At 38.3% G+C, this 11,419-nt stretch overlaps 2 protein-coding genes across 4 annotated transcripts in view; both read left to right on the plus strand.

Moving 5' to 3' along the window:
• Positions 1 to 4,000, plus strand: part of pde4a (phosphodiesterase 4A, cAMP-specific) — a 48,473-nt gene extending 44,473 nt beyond the window's left edge. The window contains exon 15 of one of the 3 annotated variants that reach the window (XM_063472102.1): positions 67 to 4,000. In XM_063472102.1, the coding sequence (XP_063328172.1) occupies positions 67 to 570 (504 nt within the window). In that variant the 3' untranslated portion in view covers positions 571 to 4,000. The remainder of the gene's footprint in view (positions 1 to 66) is intronic. The other 2 variants (XM_063472104.1, XM_063472105.1) reach the window with 2 other exon arrangements.
• Positions 4,001 to 5,491: 1,491 nt separating this feature from the next.
• On the plus strand, positions 5,492 to 11,400 carry prkcsh (PRKCSH beta subunit of glucosidase II). Its single transcript, XM_063472108.1, has 18 exons — positions 5,492 to 5,605; positions 5,840 to 5,959; positions 6,084 to 6,200; positions 6,291 to 6,386; positions 6,500 to 6,557; positions 6,677 to 6,794; positions 7,268 to 7,397; positions 7,600 to 7,684; positions 7,943 to 8,021; positions 8,115 to 8,198; positions 8,273 to 8,437; positions 8,519 to 8,609; positions 8,925 to 8,994; positions 9,181 to 9,270; positions 9,379 to 9,453; positions 9,539 to 9,638; positions 9,749 to 9,908; positions 11,156 to 11,400. Exons 2-17 carry the CDS (start codon positions 5,872 to 5,874, stop codon positions 9,893 to 9,895), a joined length of 1,593 nt encoding a protein of 530 aa, XP_063328178.1. The 5' UTR covers positions 5,492 to 5,605; positions 5,840 to 5,871; the 3' UTR covers positions 9,896 to 9,908; positions 11,156 to 11,400.
• Positions 11,401 to 11,419: the final 19 nt, after the last annotated feature.

Below are 11,419 nucleotides of genomic sequence, written 5' to 3' on the forward strand. Positions count from 1 at the left end.
AACACCACTGAGCTAGCTTATGTCATGTCAGTCATTGCCTTTTTCTTTTTTTTTTCCTTTACGTAGGTGGGCTTTATTGACTACATTGTCCACCCGCTGTGGGAGACATGGGGGGATCTTGTGCACCCTGATGCCCAGGAAATCTTGGACACTCTGGAGGACAACAGAGACTGGTACCAGAGCACTATTCCCCAAAGCCCCTCACCACCTCCTGTGGACGACGACAAGGATCTAAACGTGTGCATAGACAAGTTTCAGTTTCAGCTCACTCTGGAAGAGAGTTTACAGAGGGAACAGGAAGATGAGGATGGCAAGCCCACGCCAAACCATGTGGCACAGGACTGCAGTCACGGGGAGGATGAGTGCAAAAAGGATGAAGAAGAAGACATAATGGCAGAGGAGGAAAATGAGGATATAATAGAAGAAGAAGATGAGGTGGCAATGGAAGAAGAAGACTTGGAGGAGGAGCTGAAATCTCAGTTGGGTGGGGGGCCTGACAAGGACAGACTTTCTGACACAAGTCCTGTAGAAGAAGAGGAGGATTCTTCTTCACAAGCTGACGATACATGAGTTTTGCTCCTGTATCTCCCTCCTCACTTGCACACATTATCTTGTTCATCCTTTCAATGGCCAAACCAAGAACAAATAAGACTGCAATGACAATACACACCTTTAAATATATTTTTCAAAAAGGGAATAAATACAAATTGCTTAAAGAGAAGTTAATTACACAGCAACTGTAGATTTGGAGTGGCGACAAGTCTTTCGACTGATTCCACAGTGAACTTTAGACTAAGAGGAATCTAGGAGAGCATTAATGTTGGGCGACTGAAGACAGCGTAGCACTCTGGGACTAGAATGCACACACATAAACACACATGAAGTAACACACAACTTATAGAAAGAAAAAAAAACAGGAGCAGGAAATCCACCAATGCAATGTGTGTACGAGCATGCAGCAGTCATGCAGTAAAAGTGTGCTCCGCATATTCCCTGTCCTTTCTTTTTTTGGGGAGGCAGAAACACACGCTGGACTGTATGTTTGTATGTGTGCATTTATTAGAAGGACACTGATAAGTATTGAATCTCTTTGGAAAAAGCCATCCCTTAATGGAGTATTAACTAGTGTTCAGTCAGTATTAGTAATTCATGTTCGTTAGAATCTCAATAGAAACTGTTCTCCTCAGAAAAGCTACACGTCCGAGTAACTTCTTTTTTTTTCCATTTCTGTCGGAAAGAAAAATAAGATAATCCCGTAAGAGTTGGAGGAGGTGAAAGAAAAACTACGGAAGGAAAGGAAGATGCTGCGACGAAGGGGCCATCGGGTCCCATATCCCCCTTTTTCCCTTTACGCGGAGAGTGCTACTGGTGCAAGATGGCTCTGTGCCTTTCTGAAACACCAGCTTCTTGAACGGAGCTGTCGTGAAGCAATGCATTGTGGGACAGGAGTGTCTGAATTTGTCATCATTTTTGATTGTCTCTTGTTGAAGATCTCTCTCTCTTTACTGTTCATGGTATTGTGGTGTGTATCTCACACGTACAGTTTCTGTGGTGATATGTTTTCAGCTGTAAGTCTTCCTTTGTTGCTCTTCTGGTAATATAATAACTCAGAACTCTAAATGCAGAGCAATCACTACCACCACCACAACCACCAGTGGACTCTTTCCAGCTTATGTTCTTTTGTTTTTTAATTTTTAGAATTTTTTTTTAAACTTTCTGAGAATAAGCCATGTGATGCTTTGAAGCATACGTTTTGCCTATTTTATATTTAACAGTTGCCGAATACGTTGAAGGGACACGGGATTATTTCATCAGCAGAACAAATTTTTTTACTCGCCATCTCACGCCCACTTGCACTGCGTGGTCATGTCTCCTCATACACAACCAATCTCACCAAAGTAAAGGATGAGAAACTTCAGTGGGTGAAGTGATTCAAGGGAAGACAGATGAATAAGAAAATCAGGGAGGCAGAATGTCAGGGGAAAGAAGCGTGACGTGGCCAAATAGGAGGTCTAGCGGTCCCTAATCATCCTTGTTATGTTTGATGCTTTTTTGCCTTAATGTCAGAAGCAGGATATATGCCTGCTAGTATGTAGATTTATAAGATATACAATAGATATCCTAGTATATTTATATCACGTCTGTATGCTTATTTCTGTGAGTATCAGTGTGTCTATACACAATGTATCCAGCATTGCATTTGGACGGAAAAGGTAGACACTGCTGCCGACTAGCTGTTATGTTGTTGCTGTGCTTGGACCAACGTAAAGAATGTGTTGTTTTCTAATCACGACGACTATCTTATTATAGCTATCTGAAGGCATTGAGGGGGAAATAAGAATTGAAAGGGGGAGTTGAGGTGTGTGTGTGTTTGGTAGGTTTAAGAGGAAGATGTTGTCACACTCATCGTCGCTCACTCACTGGCATTGCCGCATCTCGTAAGCGGATGTTCAGGATTCGATCGGCAAAAGATCAAACCGGCCGCAGTTTGTCCAGGTGTTTGTTTCTCACAGGGTATAAATGAATTAAATACATAAACAAACAAAAGAACACGAGTGGGGTTCTTTTGAAGGTAAGAGCAAGTTCCTGCAGGTCAGTAACTCAGCTTATCTGAAGACACCACCACAGAGTGGTGTAAGAAAAGCCCCGTGGGCACAGCTGCGAGGCCCCCCATACACAGGCTGTTTCATCCAGTGGAATGGGAAGTTACTCAAATAAAAGATTCCCATATGCACTGGCCTTTTTCTTTCAACACGTTGCTTTGTTTTGTGGCTTCTCGTTCTGTTATAAGCTATAAAAACATCAATATTTAATTGCCATACAAACACAATACTGTAGCAATTGTTTCTTATTAAGGAAATTATTAAAGTGATTGACTGCTGCCATTCTTTTTAAATGATGAGAAGAAAACCAGGGGAAGTGTTTTCTTTAAACAGTTTGTGTACAGTTTATTTTTATATCATTCTGGTGGATGGTCTGGAAAATGAATCACGTGTTGATGACTATAGCTATAAGCATTACCACTCTTGTATATAATGTAATATTGGATTGTAAATTATAAATTTATCCGCATCATCATGATTAACAAATAACCACTTAAAGTTGTTAAGTGAACCACTGCAGGCCACATCCTCATATTTCCATTCTTCAAACATATTTTCTCCTCACTCGTGCTGTCCTATTTTATTTTATTTTATTTTTTCACTTTTTAGTTGTTCACATTTATTGTTCAAATCAAATATATTCGTACCAGCACTTTATTTCATCAGGTTTCGAGGCAGACGGTGTGTTTCAGGTAGTGTGTGCTGCTGGTTTGGTCATTCGGAGTCACTTATTGATTATATTCCACTGGGCCAAACCACAAACCCTCATTGTGAAGCAGTTAGTGTTCACCTCTCTCTGCAGGCATAACCAAACAACCCAATCATTCTCGATTAAATGTCCAGATGAGACTGAACCCATTTGACCAATGCGATCAAATGGAAGTTGAGGTAGTCACATAGGATACAGTTAAAGGAGATAAATGTGTCCTTATGTGACTGGGCCATTTCTAGCACCGTCACCACCTCGGTTTCTTAGTAACTTTAATCACTATCTAGCCTGATAGTCTAAATGTCCATCCCGTGGTGGCCTACTTAGCTGGTTCCCATCGGGTTTGCTGTCAGGTTATTGTTGTCACAGACTGACTCCCTCTGAGAATACTTCTCTGGGCTTTAATTCATGTGTTTGTTCATGAGTAAGAAAGGTTATTCAAGGGAAAAAAAAAACATGAAATGATTGTAATATTTGTAAATGATGTTGCTGTAATGTGTAAAATGTGTCCAAGTTATTTTTTATTATATTATTTTTATGAGAGTTTTTCCTCTTGACAGAGCTGAGGTGTCATTTTGTGAATAAATGCATTTAATAAGCAAACATCTATATATAAAACAATATTATAGTATATCAGTATATTTTTCTTTTATTTCACTGTTCAGTACTGTAAAGTGTGTTAAAATACAAATAAAGAAAGATTTTTCTATTAAATGCAAACTCCACTCTCCTGTTTGCTAGGTTTTTCTTCTTCGCATTAATGGTTTTTAATAACTCTATGCAGCTTAACACAGACAAAAAAGTGTCTAACTTGTGCTTTTGTGAGCATTACCGCCCAACTCAGACAGAGCTTGGGGTGTTTCTCACCCATTGTAAACGCTAACACGCTGAATCGTGGGATCATTTTTTGTCACATTTTTGACATTTGATGCTCACATCAAGTCTGATTCACTCTTGTTTTGCTATGTTTTTTTTTTTTCATTTAAGAAATATAGCTAAAGAAAAAGAATTAAGAACTCCAGATTTCTTATTTATTGCATCTATTACAATAAATAAGGAGAACCATTCGTTATTTTTCTTGTGAATTGGACCTGCTTGTCCTCTCACTTGGATTATTGCATTTGACTATTTTCATGGCTGTTATCTATTAATCACCTCCAATCTGTTCAAAATGCTTTTAACTCACTGTCACCCCAATTCTAAAGCTTTTGTACTGGCATCTTGTCGGGCTTGTTTATATTTCAGTTTAATCTTGGTCCTTACTTTTAAAGCCTTAAGGAGCAAGGCCAGTACCAACATTGTTGAACCACTCCACCCCTGTTCTTCAGACTGTGGCATCCTTTTTGAGACAAGTATTTTAGTAGTGTTTGTGACTTGCTTTGATCGTGTCCATTTTGACTTGGCAGTTTTTGTTAATCCACAGAAAATGTTGTTTTCTGTGGATTCACTGAAAAAAATAGACATTTCTATATTAATAGTGGAACAGGAACCTTTCTGCAATTTCAATTGTTTAACTTTTACTTAACTCATTTGGTTTACAATTAATGGCAATCGAGGTGGGGTCAGCTAAAAGTTAAAAATCCCTGGACTTCTTCACATTTTCCACAGTCATCCAGTAGGCCTGCTTATCTTAATTTAGCCTGCAGCTTGGTTTATTTCAGTTAAACTTCAGAGTGGCTTAGGTTGTTTACATTTTGGTTTTTAAAAGATTTACAGTAGTTCCTTTTCCCCTCACATACTCTTAGGTAAGTATTGTAACCTTGGAATGCACCTCTATTTGGACCTGTTGGGTCTAGTACAGGTAGGTTGGTACATGTATACACCTAGATTTAAATAAGATTTCCTATTTGTATTAAATCTGGTACTGTGGTTTTAAAGAGAGGCTATTGCGTAGGGAAATTTTTGATATAGATTTATAAATGTGTTATGAAAGTTTAAAATCAATGCATATATGCTTAAATGTTATTTACCCCATAGTTAAATATTGGTAAAAGTGCAAACAGTGATGACTACCTCTCTGACACGAGATGGCTGCGTCCCCAGAGTCCTCTACACTTCAGACAAGCGCAATGGGTCTTCCCGCTCTCCGCCAATCACAGGAGCCACACAAGAGCGTCGTCCAATCAGAGTGAAACATGACAGAGGGAGGGGGGGACGTGATCATGCGCATGAGCTTTGTCGATACGGAACTAGGCGGTGTATTGAGTGGCAGAGATTAGCTATTAGCTCTTTTGAAAACAAGATAAAATCTAAAGTCCTGTTTGGGCTTCAGCACATTAGTTGAATTGCAAAGGTAATATGACGTTATGATATTGAAATACACTCGAAGGATGTTTTTATATTAGCATTTTAATTTTGTAATATGTTAATGCGGTAGCTAAAGGTGCTAGTTAGCATTGATTTGTTAGCTCGGGATATAAAATCGATACAGTTAGCTCAGGCACCTTGTAGTTTATAAAGTTATGGCTCCTGGTGTGCTTGCTATTGAAGCTGTGTTTAACCTGTATATTTTTTTTATGACCGATAGGTCGTGGTGTCGTTGCACGGTGGACTGTCATTATGTTCTGTCAGTTCCTGCTCCTGCTGTTGCTGAGTGTAGGAGTCTCCGCGGTGGAGGTCCAACGTCCTCGCGGTGTCCCTTTGTCAAGTAAGCATTTATATCTTTAAACAAGACTAAAACGCATCAATTAGTTCACCGAACCTCTGGTAGTCAGCTACTTGTAATGCGGAGCTTTCATGGCACTAATAAAATAAACTTGAAACGTCGACAGAACGGCAGTTTTATGAAGAGGGAAAACCCTTTACGTGCCTAGATGGCTCCCGGACCATTCCGTTTGACAGAGTAAATGATGACTACTGTGACTGCCAGGATGGATCTGATGAGCCAGGTGTGTATATCCTGGAGTCTGATTACTCTTTTCATAGAACGTTTGAATTAGGTAGTTGCTGCTAAATTCATCTGTGCTGTTTATTTTCAGGCACTGCTGCTTGTCCCAACGGCAGCTTTCATTGCACCAATGCAGGTTTCCGTCCAACCTTCATCCCCTCTTCTCGCATCAATGATGGGATCTGCGGTAAAAAAAAAAATATATATTATTATTTTTTTTAAATCATGCTGACCATTTTTATTTCTGTTCTTTTGTGTGGCTATGGTTTCGTTTACACCTTGATTTTTTTTTTTTTGCAGACTGCTGTGACACAACTGATGAGTACAACAGTGGTGCTACGTGTCAGAACACATGCAGGTGGGAATTATACAACTTTCTTAACAATTTTTGCTTTCACATATACTTGCATATACATATTCAATGTTTTTGGTAGATGTTTTTTATTCAGAATGTTTTATATGATGTTTAACTTGCAGAGAGCTTGGGCGAAAAGAGAGAGAGAGCTTGCAGAAGATGGCTGAAATTGCAAAAGAAGGCTTTCTGCTAAAACAACAACTCATCCACGAAGCCAAAAGGGGTCTAGAGGATAAAAAGGTGTGAATGACAAAACAACCTGTGGTCTTTTTGCAGTATGCCTCTGAAACATGAATCCTTGGAGTCATAATCATTTTGATGTAGAGATGCTGGTGCCTAACAAAAGACACTTGCAAATGTTTACACCAGTTATCTCTTACAAACTCACATTTACATTCACAAACCAAATATTAGACAAATTGTGCAAAAAAAAAAAAACCCCAAAACCAAAATAATTTAAAGTATCAAAATATGGTTGTTGTTTTTTTGTTTGTTTTGTTTTGTTTGTTTTTTAAGTTTTAACTAAGTTACTAGTGCCACAAGTGCAATAGACTAGCGTTCTATGTGACCTGTTTTGGGGCTACATTCAGTACTTACATTTTTCTGGATTTCAATGTTAGGGTATCGTTTGCTTTCTATAGTGATTTATTTATATTTTCCACAGTTATTGTCTATAGGTTAAATTGTTATATTTTATAATTTTCTCTCAATAGGCCAAACTTGGAGATGTTCAGGGGAGTAAGAAGGATATGGAAGCAAAGGTGGAGGCTCTGAGAACGGTAAAGGAGGCTGCAGAGCAGCCTGAGAGAGCAGCTAAAGAGCGCCATCTGAAGTCCTGGGAAGGTAAACTAAGATTTAAAAGTATATTGCCATCTACTGTTTGTAATGAGCATGACATTACAGGTTCTCTCTAGTGTCATGTAAGCTAAATATTAAATATTGTTTGAGCCTGATTGTGTTGCAAGTATGGCTGATTCGCAGCACATAGCAAGGTCGTTAATTAAATTTTCATATATAATTTTTTTTTCTTTTTCTTTTTCCCCAGATCAAAAAGCTCTCATTCAAAAGGAAAAAGAGAGCGCTAGAATGGCTGAGGTGTTTCTTGAACTCGATGATGATGCAGATGGTTTGTGAGTATTGGCACCCTCCAGAATTGTTGGAACACGTAACAAACTGAAAAATATATCTGGTTAAACAGCTGGTGACATGCCATAGAGACCACTTTGGTAACAATAGCTACACCATGAATTGATTGTAACTCTTTGAAACAAAGGGTTGACATGCTATTTAATGTATACACTTTGGCTGATCATTATTCTGAAGTAATTTAGCATTTGTTGTAGCATTTGTCTTTATCCAAGTAATTTATATGTTTTTGTATGCCACAGTGTGTCAGTGCCTGAGCTTTTGTCTCATTCTGAGCTCGACCCAGATGCAGACGGTTCCTTCACAGAAGCAGAGGCGCAGGTAAAGCGGATTCTGTTTGTCTTCGGATAAAGTTTACTGGGTTTTAGAAACTGTGTCACATCAAAATGTGAACATTTCCTTTGTTTTGCATAGGGACTGTTGGGAGGAGTGGATAAAGTAGACACAGTAGCATTTGAATCTATCTGGAATAATGTCAAAGAAAAATACATGTCAGAGGTAAGATGCTATACTTTTTTTTTTTAATAAACAGTAAATTTGTGTGAAATTCATGTAAATATTGTTGGCATCAGTCCAATGCAGACACCCCAGCACCAGAGGAAACTTCGCGGGAGGAAATAAACGAGCCCGTCTCTGACAACGAATCTGATCAGTACCCTGACGATGATATACCAGAGGATGAAGATGATGATGATGAAGAGGATGAAGATGATGACCGCGATGAGCATGACTATAAGGTCAGCTCACTGAATTTTTCATCAAACTTATGCTGGATGAGTCAGAGTTATTTTTGGAGCTAACTTATGTTTGATTTGCAGATCCCTCCTACAGCGAGGACTGAAGAAAAGAAGGATGATGATGAAGGAGCTATGCCTCCCTATGACCAAGAAACGCAGAACCTCATTGATGGTAAGAATGCGTTTAAAACTGAGTGACTCATCCTGTCCTGAGCAATAAGTATTTGACTCATCACAGATGTAGAAGCATGTCAGTTTGCATTTTAATGTTCTAATTTGAAATGAACTATTCATTATGTTTTGCAATAAATTGCATAGAAAAAGAATAAAATTCCCCAGCTGTGTATCTTTTATATGACACGAAGTTCATTACTTATGAAAGCATCAAGACGAAGTCATGATTTGCTCAGACCTTTTGTATGTTTGTGTGTGTTTATTGTGAGTTTGTTGTACGTGTATATTTCAAGTCTGTGCATCTGATTCCCAGCTGCTCAGAAAGCCAGGGATGAGTTTGATGAGGCTGAGAGAGCTCTCCGGGAAGTAGATGATCAGATCAGGTAAGTGCTCAGCCTGAATGTGAAGAAGCCTCTTTGCCAGTAATGCAATCAGCTTTTGTTAACGTAATGAGAGTTTAAATTTCAACAGCTGCATTGATTTTTATTTTTTTTCCACAATCAGTGAGTTATTGTAATTGAAACCTGTAAACAAATACTGTTTAATTTTGGATTTGATATTTGTTTCAGGAACCTTGAGAAGGAAATCTCTTTTGACTTTGGACCCAGTTCTGAATTTGCCTACCTCTATAGCCAGTGTTATGAGTTGACTACAAGCGAGTATGTATTGTAAAAAAATATATATATATTATTTTTTTAATGCTTTATATAATATTTATTATATATATTATATATTTATGAAGGTCTAAGTTTGTCTGTTTCTTTCAGGTACATCTATAGACTGTGTCCATTCAACAGGGTAACCCAGAAACCCAAGTTTGGTGGATCGGAAACTAACTTAGGGTAAGACAATATCTGTTCTTTCTGTTTCGCTTGGCTTTGCTTGAGTCTTTGCTCATCTGTGTTTGCCACCATTTTCTTTGTGTAGATCCTGGGGGAAATGGGCTGGTCCTGAGGACAGCATCTATTCTGTAATGAAGTATGAACATGGAACAGGTTGCTGGCAAGGCCCCAGCAGATCCACCACAGTGAGTGACACCCAGCCAGGCATCATTTAATCCTTTCTGTCTTAATTTGACTTTAAATAATTGCTGTTATTTTACAGAGAAACAATATAATTTGTTGTTTTCCCTTTTAGGTTAAGTTAACATGTGGGAAGGAAACTGTTGTGACGTCTACCTCAGAGCCTAGTCGCTGTGAGTACCTGATGGAGTTTACAAGCCCTGCAGTCTGTCAGGAGCCCCCAAGCCTGGAAATATCGAGTCATGAGCACCAAGAACTCTAGATCTTTTTGATTAGTAAGTAACTCCCAACTTCTGAGTATTTGTAGCAAACCAGTATCATCCTCCTTTCACGTCTTCCTGTCCATCCCTTTTATATACCAAAGGTTTCCGTGTGGCCAGCATTGTTTAAAGCTGGCATATTTTCTTCGCTTAACCAAATTAAAATGCTGTACAGTGTGAAGGTTTAGCATTTCAGAATTTTTTGAAGAATTAGGTAAAGCTTCATTTTAGAAGAAGAGCAGGCCAGCAGCAAGATCCAGTTAAAGGCAAGTTCATAATAATTCATCGTAGTGATTAAGAGGATTAGAATTAATGAATGGCAAGAACTTAATGATGTCCTGTAAGGGTAAGATGAATGCAAACAGTACTACAGTATTCCACATCAGCACTCTTACAATAGTGCTTTACTGCACACAGTTGGAACTTTAGAGTTTCTGGCTGTTTGAATGATTTCACAGGTATAAACATTGCTACCAGCTCAGATTCTAATCTGATTGTAAAATGAGTTCTTATTTTTAGAAAGTAATTTAGGGTTTGTTGTTGAATCACAGTTACTGTCACACATTTCATATCACAGCGATATAGTGATATCAAAGTATAAGTTTGCCCGGAAGCAGCCCACAGATGTCGTAAATGGTAAACAGATATCAGATACAGTTTTTCTTGAAATAGAAAGTGATGTAATGCTGCAAATTATGAAGCGTGGTTAATCTTAAATTAAATTGATTTCTTATAGCCATTTGTCTTAGATGTTGTGGATGATGCACAGTTGATAGTTATATACCTGATGTTAAAGTGCTTTAAAATAGTATGGTAATAGGGATTCTTATTAGAGATGCATCAACACTCATGTTTTTAAAATAAAAATTTGGACAGTAGCTGATACTGAAGTTTAGGGTTTTTTTTTTCCTTTTTTTAATAGTTTTGGTTTGTATTTATAGATAAATGTAACTGACTGGCTAGTGGCTATAAATTAGGCGAGTATCTGCCAACGCTGGTGTTTGCCAGTTACATCGGTGCATCTCTAATTGATCTGGTACAGCAAAATAAAACTTGAATGTGTCATCCTCTAACATTAACATGGCATCCATCTCGAATGTAAGCAATAATTAGGAGGCATCCATGCTGCAGATTCTTAGTCCTCAAGAATGAAACCATTAGGGATCAGTGACTAAATTGTTCTCCCTTTTTTAAATAACAACAAAGACATGACTTAGGCAAACAAGCCATTGAAATAAACATGTATGTGCTCCATCTTGCAGGTTGTTCTCAAGGGACCACAGTCACTACAGCAGTATGAAGTTGCCATGCTGTGAGCAGCATCACCTTGGTGTTGGTTAACAATTAAGAATAAATTCCAATGATTAGTTTCTCTTTCACTGCAGTAGCATCATCTAAATTTCCAACTTCCAGTGCTACCTGTTTATTTTAGCCTGTTTCTGTCCACTGTAGTGTCATTCCATTATTTTGAAATAAACTTCTTATCGTGCTGTTAAATTTTGTGTACCAGTGCTTTTTTTGTCAGA

The sequence above is a fragment of the Pelmatolapia mariae genome, linkage group LG4 (assembly GCF_036321145.2).
Source record: "Pelmatolapia mariae isolate MD_Pm_ZW linkage group LG4, Pm_UMD_F_2, whole genome shotgun sequence".
In the NCBI taxonomy this organism is placed as follows: Eukaryota; Metazoa; Chordata; class Actinopteri; order Cichliformes; family Cichlidae; genus Pelmatolapia; species Pelmatolapia mariae.

What these genes read in the sequence shown, in the direction of transcription:
- prkcsh (XM_063472108.1), top strand. Translation starts at nt 5,872, where the DNA reads ATGTTCTGTCAGTTCCTGCTCCTGCTGTTGCTGAGTGTAGGAGTCTCC. An exon ending in GGATGGATCTGATGAGCCAG is followed by an intron (nt 6,201 to 6,290) that starts GTGTGTATATCC and finishes GTTTATTTTCAG; the next exon opens with GCACTGCTGCTTGTCCCAAC. An exon ending in ACGTGTCAGAACACATGCAG is followed by an intron (nt 6,558 to 6,676) that starts GTGGGAATTATA and finishes TTTAACTTGCAG; the next exon opens with AGAGCTTGGGCGAAAAGAGA.